General features: G+C 34.5%; 1 protein-coding gene and 1 long non-coding RNA gene across 10 annotated transcripts in view; one reads left to right on the forward strand and one right to left on the reverse strand.

The window, feature by feature from the left end:
- Positions 1–24668, reverse strand: part of LOC122220109 (pleckstrin homology domain interacting protein) — a 138877-nt gene that overhangs the window by 51830 nt on the left and 62379 nt on the right. For 2 of the 3 annotated variants that reach the window (XM_042939210.1, XM_042939209.1), the window contains exons 16-20: positions 17255–17383; positions 15851–16076; positions 12135–12272; positions 11293–11476; positions 6044–6158 (exon numbers count right to left, since the gene is read on the reverse strand). In XM_042939210.1, the coding sequence (XP_042795144.1) occupies positions 6044–6158; positions 11293–11476; positions 12135–12272; positions 15851–16076; positions 17255–17383 (792 nt within the window). Of the gene's footprint in view, positions 1–6043; positions 6162–11292; positions 11477–12134; positions 12273–15850; positions 16077–17254; positions 17384–24668 lie in introns of all 3 variants that reach the window. The other variant, XM_042939208.1, reaches the window with a different exon arrangement.
- Positions 1–24668, forward strand: part of LOC122220113 — a 54324-nt gene that overhangs the window by 3921 nt on the left and 25735 nt on the right. For 4 of the 7 annotated variants that reach the window (XR_006202680.1, XR_006202675.1, XR_006202679.1 and 1 more), the window contains exons 2-4: positions 15790–15980; positions 17034–17413; positions 17939–18245. This is a non-coding gene — a long non-coding RNA (uncharacterized LOC122220113). The remainder of the gene's footprint in view (positions 1–15789; positions 15981–17033; positions 17414–17938; positions 18246–24668) is intronic. The other 3 variants (XR_006202676.1, XR_006202678.1, XR_006202677.1) reach the window with 3 other exon arrangements.

Genomic DNA, 24668 nt, shown 5'->3' on the forward strand with positions numbered 1-24668 from the left:
ATATAAAACAATCAGAAAAATAAGCAACCTTATTGATAAGACTGTGATTATTGCAGGGGACTTTAATACAGCACTTGCAACAATGGATAGATCATCTAGACACAGGATCAATAAAGAAACAAGGGCCCAAACAAACAGATGGACTTGACAGATATATTTAGAACTCTGCATCCCAAAGCAACAGAATATACTTTCTTTTCGAGTGCACATGGAACATTCTCCAAGACAGATCACATACTGGGTCACAAAACAGCCCTTCATAAGTATACAAGAGTTGAGATCATACCATGCACACTTTCAGACCACAATGCTATGAAACTTGAAATCAACCACAGGAAAAAGTCTGGAAAACCCCAAAGGCATGGAGGTTAAAGAACACCCTTCTAAAGAATGAATGGGTCAACCAGACAATTAGAGAAGAAATTAAAAAATATATGTAAACAAATGAAAATGAAAATACAACAATCCAAATGCTCTGGGATGCAGCAAAGGCAGTCCTGAGAGGAAAATACATTGCAATCCAGGCCTATCTCAAAAAACAAGAAAAATCCTAAATACAAAATCTAACACCACACCTAAAGGAAATAGAAGCAGAACAGCAAAGACACCCCAAACCCAGCAGAAAGAGAGAAATAATAAAGATCAGAGCAGAAATAAACAATATAGAATCTAAAAAAACTGTAGAGCAGATCAATGAAACTAAGAGTTGTTTTTTTTGAAAAAATAAACAAAATTGATACACCTTTAGGCAGGCTTCTCAAAAAGAAAAGGGAGAAGACCCAAATAGATAAAACCATGAATGAAAATGGAATAATTACAATCACTCAAAAATACAAGCAATTATCAGGGAAAACTATGAAAAATTATATGCCAACAAACTGGACACTGTGGAAGTAATGGACAAATTCCTAAGCACCCACACACTTCCAAAACTCAAACAGGAAGAAATAGAAAACTTGAATAGACCCATAAGCAGCAAAGAAATGGAATCAGTATCAAAAATCTCCCAACAAGTAAGAGTCCAGGACCACATGGCTTCCCTGGGGAATTCTACCAGACATTTAAAGCAGAGATAATACCTATCTTTCTGAAGCTGTTCCAAAAATTAGAAAGGGAAGGAAAACTTCCAGACTCATTCTATGAAGCCAGCATTACTTTGATTCCTAAACCACAGACCCAGGAAAAAAGGGAACTACAGGCCAATATCCCTGATGAATATGGATGCAAAAATTCTCAATAAGATACTAGCAAATCGAATTTAAGAGCATATAAAAAGAATTATTCACCATGATCAAGTGGGATTCATTCTGGGCTGCAGGGCTGGTTCGATATTCGCAAATCTATCAATGTGATACATCACATTAATAAAAGAAAAGATAAGAACCATATAATCCTGTCAACCGATGCAGAAAAAGCATTTGACAAATTCAGCATCCTTTCTTAATAAAAACCCTCGACAAAGTCGGGATAGACGGAACATACTTAAACATCATAAAAGCCATTTATGAAAAGCCCACAGCTAATATCATCCTCGATGGGGAAAAACTGAGAGCTTTCCCCGAGATCAGGAACACGACAGGGATATCCACTCTCACCACTGTTGTTTAACATAGTGTTGGAAATGCTAGCATCAGCAATCAGACAACAAAAAGAAATCAAAGGCATCAAAATTGGGAAAGATGAAGTCAAGCTTTCACTTTTTGCAGATGACATGATATTATACATGGAAAACCCAACAGACTCCACCAAAAGTCTGCTAAAACTGATACATGAATTGAGCAAAGTTGCAGGATACACAATTAACGTAATCAGTTGCATTCTTATACACCAATAATGAAGCAACAAAAAGACAAAGAAACTGATCCCATTCACAATTGCACCAAGAATCATAAAATACCTAGGAATAAACCTAATCAAAGATGTAAAAGACCTGTATGCTGAAAACTATAGAAAACGTAGGATGGAAATTGAAGAAGATATAAAGAAATGGAAAGACATTCCATGCTCATGGATTGGAAGAATAAATATTGTTAAAAAGTTAATACTACCCAAAGCTGTCTACACATTCAATGAAATCCCAATCAAAATTGCATCAGCATTCTTCTCAAAGCTAGAACAAGCAATCCTAAAATTTGTACGGAAACACAAAAGGCCCTAAATAGCCGAAGTAATATTGAAGAAGACGACCAAAGTGGGAGGCAACACAATCCCAGACTTTAGCCTCTGCTACAAAGCTGTCATCATCAAGACAGTGTGGTATTGGCACAAAAACAGACACATAGACCAATGGAATAGAACAGAGACTCCAGAATTGGTCCCACAAAAGTATGGCCAACTAATCTTTGACAAAGCAGGAAAGAATATCCAATGGAAAAAAGACAGTCTCTTTAACAAATGGTGCTGAGAGAACTGGACAGAACATGCAGAAGAATGAAACTAGACCACTTTCTTACACCATTCACAAAAATAAACTCAAAATGGATAAAGGACCTGAATGTGAGACAGGCAACCATTAAAACCCTAGAGGAGAAAGCAGGAAAAAACCTCTCTGACCTCTCCTGCAGCAATTTCTTACTTGACACATCTCCAAAGGCAAGGGAACTAAAAGCAAAAATGAACTATTGGGACCTCATCAAGATAAAAAGCTGCACTGCAAGGAAACAATCAACATAGTAAAAGGCAACCGACAGAATGGGAGAAGATATTTGCAAATGACATATTGGTCAATGGGCTAGTATCCAAAATCTATAAAGAACTCACCAAACTCCACACCCGAAAAACAAATAATCCAGTGAAGAAATGGCCAGAACATGAATAGACACTTCTCTAGAAGACATCCAGATGGCCAACAGGCACATGAAAAGATGCTCAACGTCACTCCTCATCAGGGAAATACAAATCAAAACCACACTGAGATATCACTTCATGCCAGTCAGAGTGGCTAAAATGAACACATCAGGAGACTTTAGATGCTGGAGAGGATGTGGAGAAACGGGAACCCTCTTGCACTGTTGGTGGGAATGCAAACTGGTGCAGCCGCTCTGGAAAACAGTGTGGAGGTTCCTCAAGAAAGTAAAAATAGATCTACCCTATGACCCAGCAATAGCACTGCTAGGAATTCGCCCAAGGGATACAGGAGTGCTGATGCATAGGGGCACTTGTACCCCAATGTTTATAGCAGCACTTTCAACAATAGCCAAATTATGGAAAGAGCCTAAATGTCCATCAACTGATGAATGGATAAAAAAGTTGTGGTTTATATATACAATGGAATAATACTACTTGGCAACAAGAAAGAATGAAATCTGGCTATTTGCAGCAACGGGGATGGAACTGGAGAGTGTTATGCTAAGTGAAATAAGTCATACAGAGAAAGACACCACATGTTTTTACTCTTATGTGGATCCTGAGACACTTAACAGAAGACCATTGTGGAGGGGAAGGAAAAAAAAAAGTTAGAGAGGGCGAGAGCCAAACTGTAAGAGACTCTTAAAAACTGAGAATAAACTGAGGGTTGATGTGGTGTGGGAGGGAGGGGAGGGTGGGTGATGGGCATTGAGGAGGGATGAGTACTGGGTGTTGTATGGAAACCAATTTGACAATAAATTTCATACAAAAAAAAAAAAAGAAAAATGAATAAACAAACATTAATAAAAATAAAGCAAATGTAAAGACTTAAAAAAAAAAAAAAAAAGACTCATCATAACTGCAATCTGAGTTCAACCATTCCCTGTTCCCTCATCCAACTCTCCACTCTCCAGTTCCTTCTCCGCAACCACTCTTGTCACTAGAACACTGCCCTGCACTTCAGCCCTACTCCTGTCCAAATGGTTACTAGCAATAGCCATGTGAAATAAAAGACATTTTCACATACAAGGACACAAGATTCACTCCACCTGGATTCTCTCTAAAAGGATTATTGAAGGGTTTTGTAATTTTCTAGGAATTCTGGGAAATTCAAAGGGGTATAAAAAGGAAATAGTGGTCAACTAAAATCATAATTGTGAGTAATGCATGAGGAATGTAATGTACCCTACTTCTTTCATCTAACATTTTCACCTACAATTCAAATTCATTTAAAAATTTACGGACCAGTGGACCAGGACCACCAACTAAGGCTTTTTATCAGAGCAAAATATAGTTTCTATTTATTTAAGCCAAGTAATTTTTTAGGACGAAACCTACTGCTAAAAATCCTTTTATTATTATTGCTTTCTAAACAGTTTCTTGTATTAATTTATACTTCCTACCTGCATACTAAGTACCTTTTATTAGAAGAAAAAAACATTGCAACTCTGAGATGAAAGATGGCCATCTCATAATTTATACACCTGTAGGTATGCTTTCAAACCCTTATTTTGATAAAATTTGAGAAACAAAAAACTAGGTCATAAACATTACTATCATACTTCTTTTTTCACTTAAAAATATAAACATTCTCTAAGGCAACAGAGTTCTAACTCATTTTGTTAAAAAGCTGTATAATATTCCATGGATACATAATGACAGCCTACCTCACCTCTCTTCCACCAGTGGACGTTAAAGTCATTCTAGTTGTTCCCATCAGAGAAACTATAAATATCTGAGCGCACAGACACACATATACACGTACATACATATACATCAGTAGTTTTCTATTAAAAAAAAACCCATCTTAAAAAAATTTTTTTAATGTTTATTTTTGAGAGAGCGAGCAACAGACCACAAGTGGGGGAGGGACAGAGAGAGTGGGAGACACAGATGTGAAGCAGGCTCCAGTCTCCAAGCTGTGAGCACAGAGCCTGACGTAGGGCTTGAACTCACGAAACATGATAATGACCTGAGCTGAACTCGGACGCTTAACCGACTAAGCCACCCAGATGCCCCCCACAAAAACCGCTCTTTAAAGTAATCCAAGTACCGCTGGATTAAAAGCAAGCATGTTCTTTTAATATATATTACCATATCTCATCCAAAAAAGTGCTAGCCATACAAACTCTCACCATCATTACATGAGTTTATATCTCCACATCCTTGGATTCTGAACAAAGGATCCAGAAAAGGGCATGCTGTTTAGCCACCACGAAAACCACCACCAACCAACCAACCAAAAAGACCCCCAGAAAACAAAAGATTACCTCAGATTACACTAACATGAACCTTTGTGAGGTCCTACTGATCCCAGAGTATGATACCCCTAAATAAAGGAAAATATACAATAGCAAAGGACCACCTAAGTCCTTTAAAAAGAAGAGTCACAAAATAAAAAAAAAAGAGTTCTTGTAAGCAAGACTAATATACAATAGTTTTAAGGAACTCAAATAGAAAGAGGAAAGAGGACAAAGCAGGGTAAAGAAATCAGTTATTTTTTGTTTAGATCACTGCTTAGATGGTGACTTCTAAGAGAAAAGAAGCACCATAGTTTACTTCCATTTTGCACTCTAAGGCTCTGAACCTTCTAAGCGGAGAAGGTTTGAAAAAGAGAAAGAATGGAAAAGTAGGTCATTGTGATTCTTTGACATTCAAGAAGATAAGTACACATCTTTCTCAGATTAGGGCATGACTAAGAGAAACCTACCAGATCCAAAAGCTTTTCCAGAGTAGGAACACAGAGAAACCAACAAAGCAAACTCATAGAAACAATTTTTTTTTAATAGAGATAATAAGAACTATTATTTATAGCAGCATAACTGACTTACCTAGAAGAACAGGTACAAAACAAAAAAATGGATAGGACAAAACAAAACTAAAAAACTTTTAGAGTGTGCAATCAATGGCAGAACTAAAAGGATCTTGCTTATTAGACTTATAATACAATTTATTACATTTAATGGGCAAGTAATAATTGGCATTTGGGGAAAAGGTATGCTTGAAGGCAGTAAAATAAAAAAATAAAGTGATAACTGATCATCCAAAGAGATAATCAAGAATTAACTATATAAACTTTATTTCATTAATGAAATAGTCTTTTAAAAATGTTAACATTTTTAATTACCAAAGGGCCTTAAAATATTCATTATGCTTATGAAGCAAAATATTAAACATCCAAGTAATTATTATTTACCTTTGCAACAGTGGGTATTTTATTTTCTTTTGGAACAGCGAAGTGTTTTCTTTTCTCTTCTGACCTGTAAGTTTTTATTTCTTCTTCTCCCTTTGCAGTTCTCCATTCTTCCTGCCTACTGAAAGAGAATTATAAGTCACACGTTAATCTAGAATTATTATAAATGATTTCTGAAAGGTATGTTCAGTGTCAGAGAAGGAATGCTACCCCTGATAATTTTCTTTTCAGGCAGAGGATATGATAACCATTTCTAAGTTTAAATGCATAGGCTATGAGCTCTAGACATTTGTCATTAAATGACTGGAATACTGGAAAGACAGATGGTCTACTTGAACTTGATACTACTGTTTCTGCTTATGGTCCCTAGCAAATCAAGTACTCAGTCCTGGGAACATGGTTATTCCTAAGGTAACTACTCCAAGGGTTAGAAATTGTATTTTTTAACATTATGTCAGTGTAGGGCTGTGATGATCTTTGGGCTGTGATGATCTCTTGTGCCCATGGATAGCTAGAATCTTAAAAAAAGAATTAGAAGAGAACCTTGAGGGTGAACTAATATAACTTCTAATGCCCTGAAAGAACTATGTCCTCTGCAATGAAAAGTAGGTATAGCTTCAGCTATTGAAAAAACTTCAACTCATTCCAGGCATCAAGCTGAAAGTGAGCAACAGAAAAAAAGTTGAAGAACATTAATTGTGAACTTTAATTTCATGGAACCTCGCTTACAATTGCAAGAGAATTTTATTTTTTACTTTAATTCCTTACACCTTTAAAGTTTTTGACCTGCAGGGCTATTTAATATTTGAACTTTAATTTTTCCCTGGAGATTTCAGTTGGAAGGGAGTTAATATTCAAACTTGGAATAGCTCTATAATGTGGATATTTTATTACTAGAGTATATGAATGTTGTCATTTTACTTAACTGAAGAATCTCTAATGCAGCTGGTCATAATTCTAAATGGAAAATAGAGTAAATTTAAATCTTGTAAAAAGAATGGCCTTGATTTAATTTTTTGTTTGATCTTGATTTCTTATTTATTTTTTTAGTTTATTCATTTTGAGAGAGAGAGTGAGCAAGCAAGCATGCACGCAAGCACATGCCCAAGTTTGGGGAGAGGAAGAGAGAATCCCAGGAAGGCTCTGCACTTTCAGCACAGAGCCTGAAGCACAGCCCGAACCCACGAACCATGAGGTCATGACCCTAGCCAAAGTCAGATGTTTAACCGACTGAGCCACCCAGGAGCCCCATTATTTATTCTTTTTAAATTAAATTTATTGGAATAACCATAGAGTCACATATAGTTTTAAGAAATAATACAGAAATTCCTTGTCTCCTTTACCCAGTTTTCCCCAATAGTATTTTGCAAAACTATAATACGCTATCACAACTTGGATGTTGACACTGATACAACATATTAATACTATTCAGAATTCCCCAGTTTTTCTTCTACTCATGTGTATATGTATATTTAGTTCTATTCCAGTTTATCAATGTGCAAGTTTGTGTATCCATTACCCCAGTCAAGATAGAGAACATTTCCATCACTACAAAGATCCCTTGTGGTATACTTTTAATTATCATGCCCACACCTTTGTATTCCCTCTCAGCACCTCCTCTCCACAAAGTCTAGGACCACTAATTGGTTATCCACCTCTATACTTCTATCATTTTAAGAACAGTCCATAAATAATAAAGTGTGTAGCCTTTTGAGACTGATTTCCCACTCAGCATTATTTCTTCAAGATTCATTCAATCTGTTTATCAATAAGTCATTCCTTTTTATTGCAAAGTAGTGTTCCATAGTGTGGATATAGCTAATATGTTTAACCATGCACTCACTAAACGACATCTGGATTGTTTATAGGTTTTGGCTATTACAAATAAAGTTGCTATACACTTTGGTACAGGTTTTTGTGTGAACACAAGTTATCATTTCTTTGGGATAAATGCCCAAGATGCAATTACTGGATAATATGGTAGTTACACATTTAGATTTCTTTAAAAAGTGCCAAACTGCTTTCTAGAGTGGCTGTAATATTTTACATTCCCACCTGTAATGCATGAATAATCCAGTTTCTCCACACTCTCCTTAGCACTCAGTGCTATTATTACATTTTAGCCATTCTGCTGGGTATACAGAAATTATTTCCTTGTGTTTTTAATTTGCATCTTGCTAATGGCTAATGTCAAGTATCTTTTTATATGCTTACTTGCCACCTGTATATCCTTTTTGATAAAATGTTCTTGTCTACTGCCCATTTTCTGACTGGCTTGTTTTATTCACTGCTGAGTTTTGAGAGTTCTTTATATACTATAGACAATAATCTGTTAGAATCCAATCAGTGCATTTGCATTTAATTTTAATTAACGTAATAGGTCTAACCCACTTAAGAGCCTTCTAGGGGCAAACTGTAAACTACCTACCAGGGGGGAATATCCCAGGAAAATTCTCAAAGTGAGAGTACTAAGTATTGGGGGAAAAGCTCCAGGAAGTCATTGGTCACAGCCTTGCTTGACCATCAGCTCAATGGTTAAGCACAATGTAAAAAGGATAAAAAGACAACATATGAAGAGAAATACATCTTCCCCACTCCTCTGGTTTCTTCCCAATCTTATGCTCTTATTTGCAATGTATACATTCTGTTCTGCATTTTATTTTATTTTATTTATTTATTTTTTTTAATTTTTTTTCAACGTTTTTTATTTATTTTTGGGACAGAGAGAGACAGAGCATGAACGGGGGAGGGGCAGAGAGAGAGGGAGACACAGAATCGGAAACAGGCTCCAGGCTCCGAGCCATCAGCCCAGAGCCTGACGCGGGGCTCGAACTCACGGGCCGCGAGATCGTGACCTGGCTGAAGTCGGACGCTTAACCGACTGCGCCACCCAGGCGCCCCTGTTCTGCATTTTAAAGAATCAAACCTGCTTGCCTCACATGGGGTGAAATACTGTGATCCAGTGCTACTGGTGTTTAGGGTTCAGGACTAGGAACACAAGTTCATGCAGATAAAACCCTCATCCTCCACAGTTGTAGCAATAATAAAGAGTAACATTCGGATTTCATATCCCATTCTTTTTTGTTTTCAGTTACTATAGAACTATTGTTAAAAAGATGCGTGTTACTTATACCCCCTTCAAACCTTAACATTAGAATTAAAAGGTAGACAAAAATCCAACTAAAAATATACCATGAGGGGTGCCTGGGTGGCTCAGTTGGTTGAGCGTCTGACTTCGGTTCAGGTCATGATCTCATGGTCTGTGAGTTCGAGCCCCGCGTCAGGCTCTGTGCTGACAGCTCAGAGCCTGGAGCCTGCTTTGGATTCTGTGTTTCCCTCTCTCTGACCCTCCCCCGTTCATGCTCTGTCTCTATCTCAAAAATAAATAAACATTAAAAAAAAATATATATATATATATATATACACACCATGAGAGTTAATTTTTTATTAACATCTGGGTAGACTTGTCATCAAGTAACGTTGCTGTTCAAATTTATACTTTATTTCTATAATTAATCTTAAATCCTGACACAAATTTCAAGTATTGTCCAATCAAGAAGCATAATCTATATAAACATTCAGGTTAAAAGGGTTTTTAATTTTATTTATCTATTTATTACTGAAGTTTATTTATTTGAGAGACAGACAGAAAAAGACTATGCACGAGAAGGGGAGGGGGGCAGAGAGAAAAGGGAGGGACAGAGAATCCCAAGCAGGCCCCATGCTGCCAGTGCAGAGCCTGATACAATGCAGGGCTCAACCTCAGGAACTGCAAGATCATGATCTGAGCCGAAATCAAGAGTCGGACGCTTAACCGACTGAGCCACCCAGGCACCCTTAAAAGTGTTTTTAAATTGTATCATTACTATCTTTTGAGTTCAAGTCCGCTTATAAATGGATTTTTGTTTTTAGAAGATTAAACAAATTTTTTTTTAATGTTTATTTGTTTTTGAGAGAAAGAGAGCATGAGTGGGGAAGGGACAAACAAAGAGGGAGACAAAGAATCTGAAACAGGCTCCAGGTTCTGAACTGTCAGCACAGAGCCCGGCATGGGCTCGAAGTTGGGAACAGCAAGATCACGACTTAGGCTGAAGTCAGATGCTCAACCAACTGAGTCACCAGGTACTCCACATGTGAATTTTTTACAGTAAAGTAGTATAAGTGCATTTTCTCTTCCTTTTGATTTTCTTAATAACATTTTCTTTTCCCTAGCTTACTTCATTGTAAGAATACCATACATAATACATATAATACACAAAACATGTGTTAGCTAACTGTTTGTGTTATTAGTTGAGCTTCTGGGTAGTCAAAAGTTATATGCAAATTTAGTCATACAGGGGTCAGCATCCCAACTCCCATGTTGTTCCAGGGTCAACTTTAAGTTAGTACTAGCTGGGTTCATATGGACCACATTCATGAATAATGCATTAGTAAATCAAAAGAAATCAAAAGCAACTGGATATAAAGTTCTTTCATAACATGGACCTTCAGAACAGAATTATATCAAATCAAAATTTATATATGTATACATCCAAATATAAAAAATAATCATTAAGGAACCATTTTGATATATAAAAAATGATTATATAATGTATTACCAATAAATACCACACATTTCACTATATTTATAATTCCACTATAATTATTTCATTATAATTTCACTATAATTACCTATATATGGTGTGCAGAGCAAAATCCATAAAAAATTATAACTTCATGAAATATGTGTTTTTTTTGTTTTTGTTTTTTTAATTTTTTTTAACGTTTATTTATTTTTTTGAGACAGAGAGAGACAGAGCATGAACAGGGGAGGAGGAGAGAGAGAGGGAAACACAGAATCCGAAACAGGCTCCAGGCTGAGCTGTCAGCACAGAGCCCGACGCGGGGCTCGAACTCACGGACCATGAGATCATGACCTGAGCCGAAGTCGGACGCTTAACCGACCAAGCCACCCAGGCGCCCCGATGAAATATATGTTTTAAAATATAGTTAAACAAGATAAACTAAGATTTAAATATGCTGCTCACCTTAACCCCCCCCCATCCACATCTTTCACATGAATCATTTGCATGAATCATTCTAGAAAAGGACATAATTGAAACTTAACTTTCCTTCAGAGTCATGGCTAGTTTAAAACACTAGCTCTTCAGATAAATTTAAAATAAATTAGAAATTTGAAAAGGTACTTTGAAGGCTATAATTCAAAATGAACATAAACAACTGCAGTACATAAACTTCACAACCCCCCTTACCTGGCTACACCGGCTGATAGCTCAGGTACCACAACCCTTCGACTCCAAGCTACCAGATCCCGCTCTGTGGCTATTTCACTCCTTGGTGCATTGCTGTGCATCTGCCGTACACCTTCAATTTGTCCACTACGTCTTAGTCCTACATTTGGTGGTGAATGAACCTCTGAGGTAGAACTTACAGAGCCTAAATGAAAAAATTAATATAGTAAGTTCTAGTTAGAAACATAAGCTTATAACAGAAAAAACAAAATCTATACTATCTTCCACATGAAACTTCATATTAAGGCAAACAAACTACCAAATCAGGAACCAGACCACAGGCAAAAGTTTAATGAAAACAAAACACAGTTATTCAGTTAATTAAATAAGCTAATGAATCATAACTACTGACTGTAAACATGTAAAATCATTAATTTTTAAAATATGCTTTGTACTCTGGGAAACCTATGTAAGAAGCAAAAACAGATAAACCCAAAATATTTATGGTTCATAAATTTGCTTTAACTTTTCTCTTAAAATAATATGTTACAGTAGGGTGACGAGATATTTGAGAATGTGGAGTGTATTTCATACACTATTGAATACATTTATTTTTTAAGTTTTTCTAGGTTCTACATGTTTACTATGGGAAATCTGAAGAATATATCTATTTAAAGACTCATTATCTACAGTTTGAAACCTTAAGAGGGTTTTCTTAGCTATTATGTGTTTTTAAAAACATGATCATTCTGGCAGCCAAATATTTCATTTAATGGATGTGCCATGAATTTGTTTCATCGCCTCTTTACTGTTTAAACTATTACAATTTTTAAAATATTTTACTTAAAGCAATCACTGCTTACCTCTATTTAAACGGCTGGTATTACTGATACCTGCTTCACTAGAACGTCTCAGGTCTTGCTCCTGTTGTAGTCTCTGAATCATGCTGTCCAGTGGGCTGATCTCCTGGTTTGCTTGCTGACTTAAAACTTGATTCAGTCCTATTTAATACCACATAAAATGCTAAGGACACTTTAGTCCACTAGTCAAACCATTTTACTAATTGAGCTCACTTTGAGTCCTGAATTAAACATAAATTTTGCTTGAGTAAGAGACCTAAAATGATTAATTTGAAATAATGGCAGTAAAATGCGCGCGCACGCGCGCACACACACACACACACACACACACACACACACCAGGAACATGACAACGCAAACCTAATTTACTACAAATAACAGTGACATGGATAACTTACTGTTTACCATGATTCAGGCACTCATATAATCCTCACAATAATTCAGTAAGATACGTATTATTAACTCCACTTACAGATGAGAAAACCAAAATAATTACTCAAAGTCACATATCTGGTAAATGGCAAAAGTAGGATTTCATCTTAGACCAGTTTCTTTTAAAAAAGGCAAATCTCATTACCCAACTTTCTCAAAAAAACTTTACTGCTTCATTTATTCACCAAATCCTTGAGTGTCTATTATGTGTTTGGAACTATACCAAAGAAGTGAGGATGCAGTGGTGAGTAGAATTCAAGGTCCTTGACTTTAAGCGCTGACATCCTAATGGAAAAGTTGGAACAATAAATCCATATAAAAAATGCAGACTGAAAAATGTTAAAGATGATAATGAGAAAAAGAAAATGGGGAAGAGAGATGGGAACTACTTATGGTGAGTCAGAAAAGTCAAAGAAGCCCTCTTTGAGAAGGCAGCATTTGAGCTAAGACTTGAAGAAAAAGAATCAGTCGTCCAGGTGAAGAGCAAGAAAGTGAACACTCCAGACAGAAAGTAAGAATTGGAACAAAGCCTCAGGTAGGTAGGAACTTGGTGTGTTTTAACCCACCATAATTTTCCAGCATCAACTTTCACCTGTATCCGTCATATGGGACTACTTGACTCTTCTGCTCTCCTAACAGGATAAACACCTTTATGCTTTGGAGATTTTAACCACAATACTCCCAGTTCAAGTATAAATCTGAAAAACACTAACTTATCCTTCAAGCACCAACTGAAATGGCAACTCTATGATACTTCCTCTGTGAAATCTTTCCAGACTACCCCTGAAACACTTAGCTGCTATCCTCTTTCATTTCCTCAAGCCCAATATAAAAAGGAAGCCCACTAGATAGTTCCTCAAAAGCATGGATTGCTTTATTTACCTTAATATTCTAATTTTAAATAGGGATATAAGAATGTTCAATCCTGCTGAATAGATAAAAAATGTGTATTGAGATACATGAAAACATTGCCATGAGAAAAAAGGAGCAATTAGTATTGGGTGTGTGGGTATTTAAGAGATGGATTTCTAGAGTGGGCTGGGAACAGAAGATACAAAGGACATTCTGAAATGAAGAATTAGTAGTAAGGAAGGTATAAGGAAAGGGAAAATTACATGTATTAATAAGCACATAATGTTATTTCATTTTATGAGAGAAGTAAAATTCAATGGGATAAAATGAACTTGCCCAAAGTCACAGAGCTACAAAGTGGTAAAAGTAGAGGTAAAAGTTAAAATGCCTGTGGATGTTCCTTTCCTGTTAGGCTGCTGGGTAGTGTCTCATGTCTGAACATCAGTGACTAATCTGATAGTTCAAGTTATAACTGAAGCAGCATATTTAAAAAGTGCACTGCTCAAATACAAATTTAACAGTGTAAAATATAAACTGCACTGAAGCCAACTTATTATCATAACAGCCATCTATTTTTACCTAATTCTAAGGGATTTCCACAATAAATTTTATTGCAGATTTAGATTTACAAATAAAAATATAGTTACAAATGATGCTAAAAATATTTTCCTTCTGTCCTACATTACACTAGGTTAAGTCTAAAATAATGGAAAAAAAAATGAAGTTTACCTTGAATTTTGTGACCTAGAACACTTAATCTTATGACTCATGTTGAAGCCATAATTATTGCTATGGGTTCTCTTGTGGTCCTGTACTAAAAACTGGTGTCTAACTTACTGTCAAGAACAGGAGCACTCTTTTACTGTAAGGGCAGCTTAGTATGGAAGAAAGAATGCACTAAAAGTCAGAGCTGGATTTAAAGTCCCGGTGGTTCCATATACTTAAATAAGACATGTTACTAAATTTTCATTTTCTCAACTTTTAGAATAAGGATGCCATATATATATCTATATATGATATTATTTATGAAAGTCCAATACAAACTGTTAAATGGAAGAAAAAAGTGATAACCATGATAATCATGTTGCACTGATATTTTAATTATTTCTCTTTCCTTGAAATCCCAGCCTAGGTACCTATTTTGAGACCTGGGCAAGATTTGACCTTGCCAGTTCCCCTCCAAGAGACTGAAGACATTTATCTTAATTTCAGTCCCATGATCAAGACTTCTTTAATAATTGAGACTTCTCTAATTTTATACTTGCCTAGATTTCTCAAATACTACCTGTTCTCTAATTTGAATATTTGCCTAGATTTCTCAAATACTACCTGTTCTTAGATTCTTTGAGTTTGTGCTATGTCCATGTATGAGACATTTTAGTTTCACATATTTCAGACATTCAGGCCTGCTGGATTGTACTACTCACTGCAAGTAGCAGCAGGGACTATTCTTCTAATGCTTCTCCTCACCTTCCATCCTTAGTGGGCATATCTACTTTAAAGAGTAGCCCTTCCTACCCAATATGTTCACCTTCATTGCAATTTCATGCCCAATCCTTAATGGAAAATAAGAGATGCGCTCTCTGTAATACAGTGAGATGGGTTTTTTGATGCAGCCTTAATAGAATCTAAATCCATTATTTCAAAGTTACTCAGTACATATTACATCCCATATGTGTCCTTTCCATCTACTTAGAACTTTTGTCCATTATGCTAGCGTTCAGAACTTAAAATATTTTCATAAGCATTTTTCTAATCTAAAATATAACAGATTCATATATTAGAAAACTGGTTTAATCTTCTTTATAGGGTCTCTCCATTACTTTCACTTCATTAATTATTCCCACATTTTTTGTCAAAAGGAAAGGTCTGCAGACCTTGTTTCCATTTCAACTTCCTTTCAATTCTTCAACTAATTTTACTTTTACTCTCCATTACTTCACTAATAAGCTCTCAACACTTTTGCCCCTAACTTAATTAAAATTGTTAAAAGTTGATCACTTCTTAAAATAATCTTTGATATGAACGGGCTATCTAGTCTTAATCTTTCACCTCATACTATTATTCCCTTCAAGAACATGTATCACAAGTTTTAACTATTTGTTTACAACTGTGTTTATGAATTTTACTCCAGGAGAACAAGGATTGTGTCTGTTTAATTCACTACTGAAAACCAGTTTAGAGGTGTTACAGAGAAGATTCTCAATATATGCTGTTGAATAAATAAATAAATGACCAAGATTATTGCTCTCCAATGTTCCTTAGTTATCTTGTAGTACATACTTAAGCATTATTCAAAAGACTTAAGAGAAATTTTTAAAAATCACTTTACTTCCCATTTGTTCAAAATAGTAACAAAATTTTACCCAATTAGCAGTTTTACAGGACATCAGTAGAAATGGAAAATTTGGCAGTCTATGAAAATGAGCATTTACCTGAGGAAGTTACTCCCATTTGAGGGATGAGTTGCTCCTCCCTACAATTTTCACGACCAGGAACTAATCTCTGATATCTTGATGGATGAGGGTTACCATCAACATCAACCAAAAAAGGAGGAGGCATGAGGTGAGGTGCTTGCTGAGTCTGTTCATCTAACACAAAGTTGTTGGCATCACGAATAAGGGGCCGATAATCACTATGAAAGAACATCTGATCTGCTATCTGTAAAAAGAAAAGACCCATAAAAGACAAGGAAAATAAAAATTTATCATTGATAAATTTCTAATGGAAGGCAGTGTTTTAATGTAAATCATGGTATTAAGCAACAATATAAAAGAATATTCTTGAGTTAATGGTAAAGAAATCTTTACTATATTTTTACATTAAATTTTATGATCAGAAAAGCAGCTGCTCTCAATTTTCTCTGGAACAGGGAAAAGACTGTATACATAAAACACTAACATAATTAAAGTTGTGTAATTTCAAATTAAATGGTAAAATAAAATCTAGGTATAAATCATTCAGGGGTACTATTACTTTCATAGAGCTACCATGCATTATCTTATTTTTTAAATTATTAAACAGTAATTGTTTTAGCATTTTGCAAGGGGAAATCACTCAATGAATATATTCCTTGAATTAAACTCTAATGCAATCACTTATACAATTTAAGAAAACTCTTAAGTATACTGTACATGTGACTTATATTAACCTAAAAATCAACATGACAAGATTTTCCAAGAGTTAATAAGCATTTTCGCTAAAGAATTTTTTTTTTTAAATTAACACAAAATTATTAACATGAACTCATGCCTGACACATCTGTAACTTCACAATTTTATTGATTTGGTATTTCTTAAACTATGACCTATTCAATTTTTAAGTCTTTTAATCAATGAACTTAAATAGGCTCTTTAGTATTTAAAAATATTAGCTACATCAGTGGGTCATACATTTTTGGGAATCATATAAAAGCTACAGATTTTTACCCCAGGTAAATAAATGTATTTTATCCATATAGATAAAACATTTTACATAATTTCAGAGTCTCTCTATGGACAACCTCTCTCATGCCCAGCTTTAGAATTACAAGCTAGATTGCTCTAGCAACCTAAGTAAAAAGTTATTCTTTCTGAAATATAGATGACTGAATAAAATATTATCTAATGTCTATTACAGAGAAGAGGAATTTAACAACTGCTATGTTCACTGAAACTTAAGTCTCTAGAATACTTAAAATATGATTGTTAAAGCATAAATGATGCTTACCCACCCCTGAAGAAGAAATACAACCCCTAAGCATCCACAGATTAAAAACAAAAACAAAGAAAAGAAGAAGAAGAAGAAGAAGAAGAAGAAGAATTATCATCATCATCATCATCATCATCATCATACTCTACCTTGTCATATTTGCTACTGGAGCCAAAACCAAAAATTAGAAGATGTCCATGAGAGTCTGTGCATGCAAAATGCTGACCATCAGGAGAGCATTTGCAGTCAAATACTGCACCATGTCCTTGGCCTTCAATCTGAAATATATTTAACCAACAATCAGAAAGGTACCATTAAAATAAAAAGACTGGTCATTACTGTTACTAAAATTTTATGGTAAAAGATATGTAAAAGTATACATCCCAATGAAGTGAAGATTAAGTATAACACAGTACAGTAACAAAATTTGTGAATATTCATGAAAAGTGCCAGATTAATAGCCTTGAAAAACAAAGTGTTTTCTTTATGCACACACAGACCACACACAATTCAGGAAATAAAACATCAATCTCCCCCACCCATAGAATTCTGCTTCATGTCTTTAAGCCACATTTAAAATGTAATTGCACCTTGCATTCCAACTTATCTGCATTTAATCAAGCCCTTTCAGCAAAGGCTGACAATGTGTAGTAACTGTAGCGATTTTTTCTTAACTCTTGGAAGTAGTAGCCAGAGATTATTGTTCACAAGACACTAAATTTTTTCCTTTTGGTAATAAATTCCCTTGATGGTCTGACTCATCTTTTAAATGGTGAATTTCAAAGGTTAAAGAAAAGGTTTTTTTTACCTGATAATTGTTTTCTGTTTTCCAGTTCCATTAATCCAGAACGAATGGGTTTCTCCCTGCAACCTGTCAATCAAACAGAGGTGGCCAATCACCACTCTGAATTTTTTTTGCTCTCAGTGCTTCTTCAGACTATGTTCCAGTTGAAAACTTCTTTAGCAGTGTTCTGAAAGAGGTAAAAGTTCTACCCTATCTAAAGCACATCTAGGGACTGAATTTCAGAAAACAACTAAAATAGGGAGTCGACTCCCTAACAAATAACAACTAAGGATGATTTTCAACAAATGCGATTGGATTTCTGGATTAGCAGAATCGGAACACACACACATTATCAGGTAAGAAATACCTCCTCTCTGTTCCGGTATCCACTGATCTAGAACTGAAATGTACTACTACTATCCCAATATTCCAGGAAATGCTTAGAGAAGAGAGAAATGGTAATTTTCTTTTTTTAGTGTTAAAAATATGGCATAGGGATGGATGTGTAGTTCACCAAAAATGGAAGTGAAGTTAAAATTCAGAAGAAAAGTTAATTTCTCAAGGAAAGTTTGCATTGTGGTCAAAAGAGAAACTATCACTCTAAAAGAAAGGGCTCTGCCTAAGAAGTTAACATAATATCACAAATGGGACTGACTCAAAAAGAAAACTAGTTTTTCTTCAGCTTTTTGAAAAGAAGGAAAGAGACCACTGGTGTTTATTAATGTTTTGGATAGTGGTAATAATGTGAAAGAAATAAGAATTTTCTTAAAATTAATCATATGAAAATTGGTAAACTTACCTAATGACTAATACACTTAAAGATTTACCATACAAGGAAGAAAATGGTTATGAAGAAGGTTGGAGGATAAGACATTAGAGAAAGGGAACTGATTCCAAGTCTTGCTTAAAACTATTCAAAAAGAGAAAGAATAGAATGATTTCTCCTAAGTAGAATACAAGCATTAGGAGATACACACATCTTAGTATATGCCAAAAATGAAAGACTACAAAAAAAGAAGTGTCAGGGTTCAGGTCTTTCTTTTTCAATGTTTTCTGACCAAATAAAAAGTTACACAAACTATTATAAGCAAGTAACCACTTGAAAAAGTTTACCTCTAGACAGAATTTCATATAAAAAATTCAAGACAATTCAAATTGCCTTGGCAATTGTTACATGTTTTATCTCAGTCATTCCAAATTTCACAAAAAATGAAAGTGAAAACAAAAAAGCAACTACTTTATAAATCTACTCTATTATAATAAATGCTCCCCAAAATGTAATACTATTATTTTAAGTCTAAGTTTACAATTCTAAGTACACAGTAGAACAGAGGAAGAGATCTGAAACAAGGCTGATCAGCAATGACAAAGGATATTTAATAGATGTTCATAAGCATGGTATCCTTTACATGTTTAGGCAACCCCACTCTACACATTTTCTTTCCTTTTCTTTCTTTTTTTTTTTTTTTTTTGTGGAGTGGGCTGTATGACGATTAATCAACCCTATTTCCATTTAATCTACCAATGTTGCCACATTTATAGTTAGTAGATCTCTAAAAGAATAATGGGGAGATGTGGAACTTATAAAATTCTAAAGAAGCAAAGAAAAAAATCAGTCCTACTGAGGGTCACTGTCTTTCCTATATAACACATGATGTTTGAATATGTCAGGACAGTACCAATTTTCTTGGTTTAAGGCATCTGTTATGACTTTCATACGGACAAAATAAAAGTATATTTCCAGAACATCAGAAAAAAGTAAAAGCACATTATCTGGCTTAACCATTATTCATTAAAGAAGGCATTGAAAGAATCTACTCATGAATCAGAAAAGGTGTCCATAACCTTATTAAAATGCCAAATTTATCTTTAGTAACTGCTCCTCAGAATATAATCATCACACAACTATAAAATGCAGACTAGGCTCTCCAGCTGATACAAAGTAGAAAAATTATTTTACTTTTCCTATATAACTACACTGTAACTGTTTTTATGTTATGATTAAGTAAGCCAACCAAAAAAGAAAGTTACGTATTTCTCTCTGAAAAATGATTTCACCTTCTGAAATCAGGCTGAAAGTATTTCTAAGAATTCCCAAAGGGAAAAAAAAAAAAATAATGAAGGTACTATTTGAATATTCATGCGCAACTAGAAAACAATGAAGCTTCTATTCAAAAACCAAAAGGATGAAAATATCTTCTCTATCCATACTAAAGTTATATGGGCCTATCATAAAACTAAATGTACTGACCAAGAATAAGTCAACATAAAATTTAATACAGCATGTAACTTATGCTAGTATTTGATGTATGTTGTAGAAAATTAAAAATGGAAAGGAATAATAAGAGCAGAATTTTCAAAGTAAATTTTGGATGAACTACTCCTAATAAAATCAAGCATGCTTAAGAAACATTTGGAACATATGTAAATACAGACCACATAATAAAACTCATACACATTAAATCACAATAAGGAGAGCTGAGAAAATCCAAGAGATGGTATTTACCAGTAAGTGCAAAAATTTCAAAAGAACAGGAGTTAAAATAAAAAATGTATTATGCAATTATGATACAGAAGTCATTCTGTTTTATTTTTAAAGCAAGAGATAAAAGGATTAGATGAGTTAAAATAATAATTCCTTTGTTAGAGAAATTCTCATTACTGACCAAAGAATTCTCGAAATATTTCCAAGAAATGAGGAGTACTATTTAGAAGTTTACACTGAATTTAAAATAATACAAAAACTTATGAGCAAAAAGCCATGATGATGACAGAACTGTCATATTTAATGAAGAATACTAGTATCTTTTTTAAGGCAGAATACTATCCACAACTACCAATGTAATTTTTGTGAAATAGAATGATGAATAATTAAAGGAGACAGAGAAATGAGGCCTAAGACCTAAGAGACTTCTCTGGTTATTGGCAAATCACTTAATCTCTCTGCGATAGAGATAATTTAAATGATCGCCAGAGTCCTACCCAGTTCTAAAATTCTAACATCTGATATTCAGGAAGACTTTTTGGAAAAATTAGACAAATCTGGAAATGAGGTATATAGTAAAAGCACTACAATGCAGACTAAAATTACAGAGTCTAAATTACATCAATCATGAAGAATATACGCACAGGTGAATATGAGAAGTATGCAGTCGTGGAGAAACTCAACATAATTCAAGAATGTTAAAAATATGGGCTATCTTGGGGCGCCTGGGTGGCTCAGTCGGTTGAGTGTCCAACTTTGGCTCAGGTCATGATCTCACAGCTCCTGATTTCGAGCCCTGCGTCGGGCTCTGTGCTGACAGCTCACAGTCGAGCCTGCTTCGGATTCTGTGTCTCCCTCTCCCTCTGCCCCTAACCCACTCACTGTCTCTGTGACTGCCTCTGTCTCTCTCAAAAATAAACATTATTTATTTTTGACTGTGCGGTCTCTGTCTCTCTCAAAAATAAACATTAAAAAAATTTTTTTTTTAAATATGGGCTACTTAAGCAGAATCGTCCTGTTAAGGAATTATTCCAGGTTTATGACCGGGGTCAGGTTTTTTGTTTTGTTTTTTGCCTCATTCATTTTTAAAACTATTCCACTGTCTAGAAGGGAGCATCTTACCTAGAAATACTCCATAATTTAAAATTATGAATCTTTAAACATCCTAACGATGCTGTGATACAGACTCATCCCAGGAATAAAATAGGTGAGAAACAGAACTTATGCTAAGAATTATCCTTAGAAAGTCCTTATGTATAAAGAACTTTTAAAGTTTATCTACCAGGGGAGAAATAAACTTAATTAAGAAAGTATACTAAATACTGAAGACAGACACTGTCATACATATGCCTAAAATATGCTTTGGCCACTTTAATCATTATGATAGTTACAGTGCAAACAAAAAACAGATCTTCAGGGAAATTACCCACACTGTAATAGGCTAGGTGTCATCACATTACTTTAAAGACCATTAGCAAATGAATGTTTCCTTTAATATTGAAAATTCTTTAATGTATAAACATTATTAAATATGAATTAAAGGTAACTGTTTACGGAGTGCTAAGATAATAAATTTATATAAAAAAGGAAACTGCTGTAACTATCTTGATAGAACCAGTAGATACATAAAAGTGATTTTGAAGAATGAGCTCTAATTTTCATCAAAGGAACATTTCTTATCAAAATAAATAACTAATCTTCAAATTTAACAGCATTCTGCTTACCCATATTCTGATTTCACTGAGGGCTGTAATATTATTCATCAGTCTTCCTTGTAATCTGTTCTCCTCCTTAGGCCTCTGACATAATATTAGCATGGTATCTTTCTAACACACTCTTTAAAGATTATGATCTCTTCTCCATTTTCTAAATAGGACTATATTTTAAAAGTTTAGCTGTAAGCCCTCTACACTGTTCTATCTCCATGAGGTAAACAGCGTTCTACATGGAAGATTTCAACATCTCTTTCCACTCCTAGCCCTTCTAAGTATTCTATATTCAATTGTTGGCTGGCCATTTCCACATAGATCTCCAACACTACATCATAATAAACATAAAGATGAGCTAAAAGAAATCAGTTTTTCTTCACATAACTCATATTTCCATTAATATCATTTTTTCAATACAACCTGCGGTACACTCCCAACATATTTATTAAATTTTCCAGCACTCTCCAGCCCTAACCCTTCTATTAGTCACAAAACTCCAAGTCTTATACACATTTTTCTTTCACTAATTTTCTACTACCTTAACCCTTATAAATTTTCATTATGATTTCAATGACAAAAGTAGTTATCCCCCAACCTATTCAACTTCACACCTGAAATACTACTACTGGCAATCAAACCTCTTCCCTTGTTTCTGAAGTATAATTTATGAAAATCCCACCATGTTAACTATTCTTTTTATGCTTACAAGGTAATACGAGGCCATCAACAATCCACCCCAACTTACACTTTTCAGCTTGTCATCCACTTTTCAAAATCTATTCCAGACAACCATTCCAAATTACATCTTAACATATCTTACTTGGTTATTTATAATATTCCTTTTATTTACAAAATTAAGTATCTTTCTTAATGACTCAATTTTTATTTTTCAAGCCATAATTCCAATTCTTTTCCTCAAAAAAACTGTTTCTGAACATCCATCCTGAAGTGATCCTTACACATCTTTAGATACAACAATTCTCTTTTCTCACATGCCATGCTACCACTGCCGGCTAAAAACAAGGACAATGTCTTATTCTTCTTTGTGGTTCTCATATTTTGTGCTAATGCACAAAATACTCAAATGTTTGCTAATCAAAGTGTCTTCCATGTGTATGTTTACATATTTCCCTGTATAACTATCAAATCTCCAAAACCCTTGTGACAGTAATTCATAGACCATGTCAAAGAATTACATAAAAGTAATTCACTAAATATAATATAGTATGACAAGCTAGAGAGACAAACTCACATTCATGGCAACAAATTTTAAGATATGTTTTTGATACCAAAGATGAGAAAGAGACAGAATCTAGAGAACCGGAGAAACCTGAAAAAAAAGTGACAATAAAGTTTATACTCAGAAGATTGAAGGTAATTCCTTACCCAGGGAGGCTGAAACAAGGACTGGAAGCATCAAAGAATCCTTTTAACATAGAGTGCAGATATATGGCATCTTGTTAGATGATGATAGATAGGTAATGAAAGAGATGGAAGGATGAAAGCAAAAAAGGAAGGAGAAGAGAGAAGGAGAAAAAGAGAGAAAGATTTATCTTGAAATCTTGATTCACAAGAGAACACAATACGAGATTACCTATTTTGAGCTTCTCTTTCTCCCTTTCCTAGATATATGCAGCTACAACTGTCTAAAACTAAATTAGAGGTCACACTGAGAACATATTGTCAGAAGTATGCATGTGCAAAAATTCTGAGTGGTGGATTGGCAGCCTCTGCTTGTTTGGAACGTTGCAAGGAGAAATATATTGTTCTGGATTAGTGGACACTGGAACATTTTTTTTTAAATCTCAAGTAAAAGAAAGGTTAATTATAAAAATAAGGAAAATTTTAATTAAATAAATAAAAATTGTTATTTGGAATTTACTCATGAAACAACAAAAGTAAAGCAAAACTCAAATTCAGTAAATTGCTGTCTAGAAAGAGACATTGTACTCTTCAATTAAAATCAAAACCAGACAAGAGGCAACAAACTACAGCTTTGAGTAACATGAGAGAAACAGAATGATATGAAAAGAGAACGTCATAGACACAGCTAGGAATAATACGGAGAAAAGGAAGGGAACAGAAAAGATAAAAGCACCAGAAACATGAGGAAAGCTACTAATGTGGGGTCTACAATCCCACTTCAAATAGATTTACTTTCTAAGAATCAAATCAAACTAAGAAACTTGAAAGTCCCCTTTCAAATTAATTTATTGTTCATTTAAACTTGTAGTTAAAACGTAGTTATACTGTGTTGATTTAAGGGGAAAAGGGCTAAAAAAACTTTATTATTTAGGACCATTTATGGTTATATTAAACTCTCAAACTTGCTTACCCCTTTCAGGAAATGGGAATAGTACAAAATCCTTTAAATTCAGTTCAAGGAGTTTGCACACATTTTCAAGTTATTTCTGGGAACAATTTATCTGCCTTTTAACATTTAAGTTTCAGAGCCTTTAAACTAGAGTTTAGAACTCTCATTAAAACACATCTATACTAGGCTTGCTAAACAACGCCTGAATAGTTTGGAATATTCTTAATATATACTATCTGTCTTCAACAAAATACCCAAATACACTTTTATC

This window comes from Panthera leo, chromosome B2 (assembly GCF_018350215.1).
Source record: "Panthera leo isolate Ple1 chromosome B2, P.leo_Ple1_pat1.1, whole genome shotgun sequence".
Taxonomy (NCBI): domain Eukaryota; kingdom Metazoa; phylum Chordata; class Mammalia; order Carnivora; family Felidae; genus Panthera; species Panthera leo.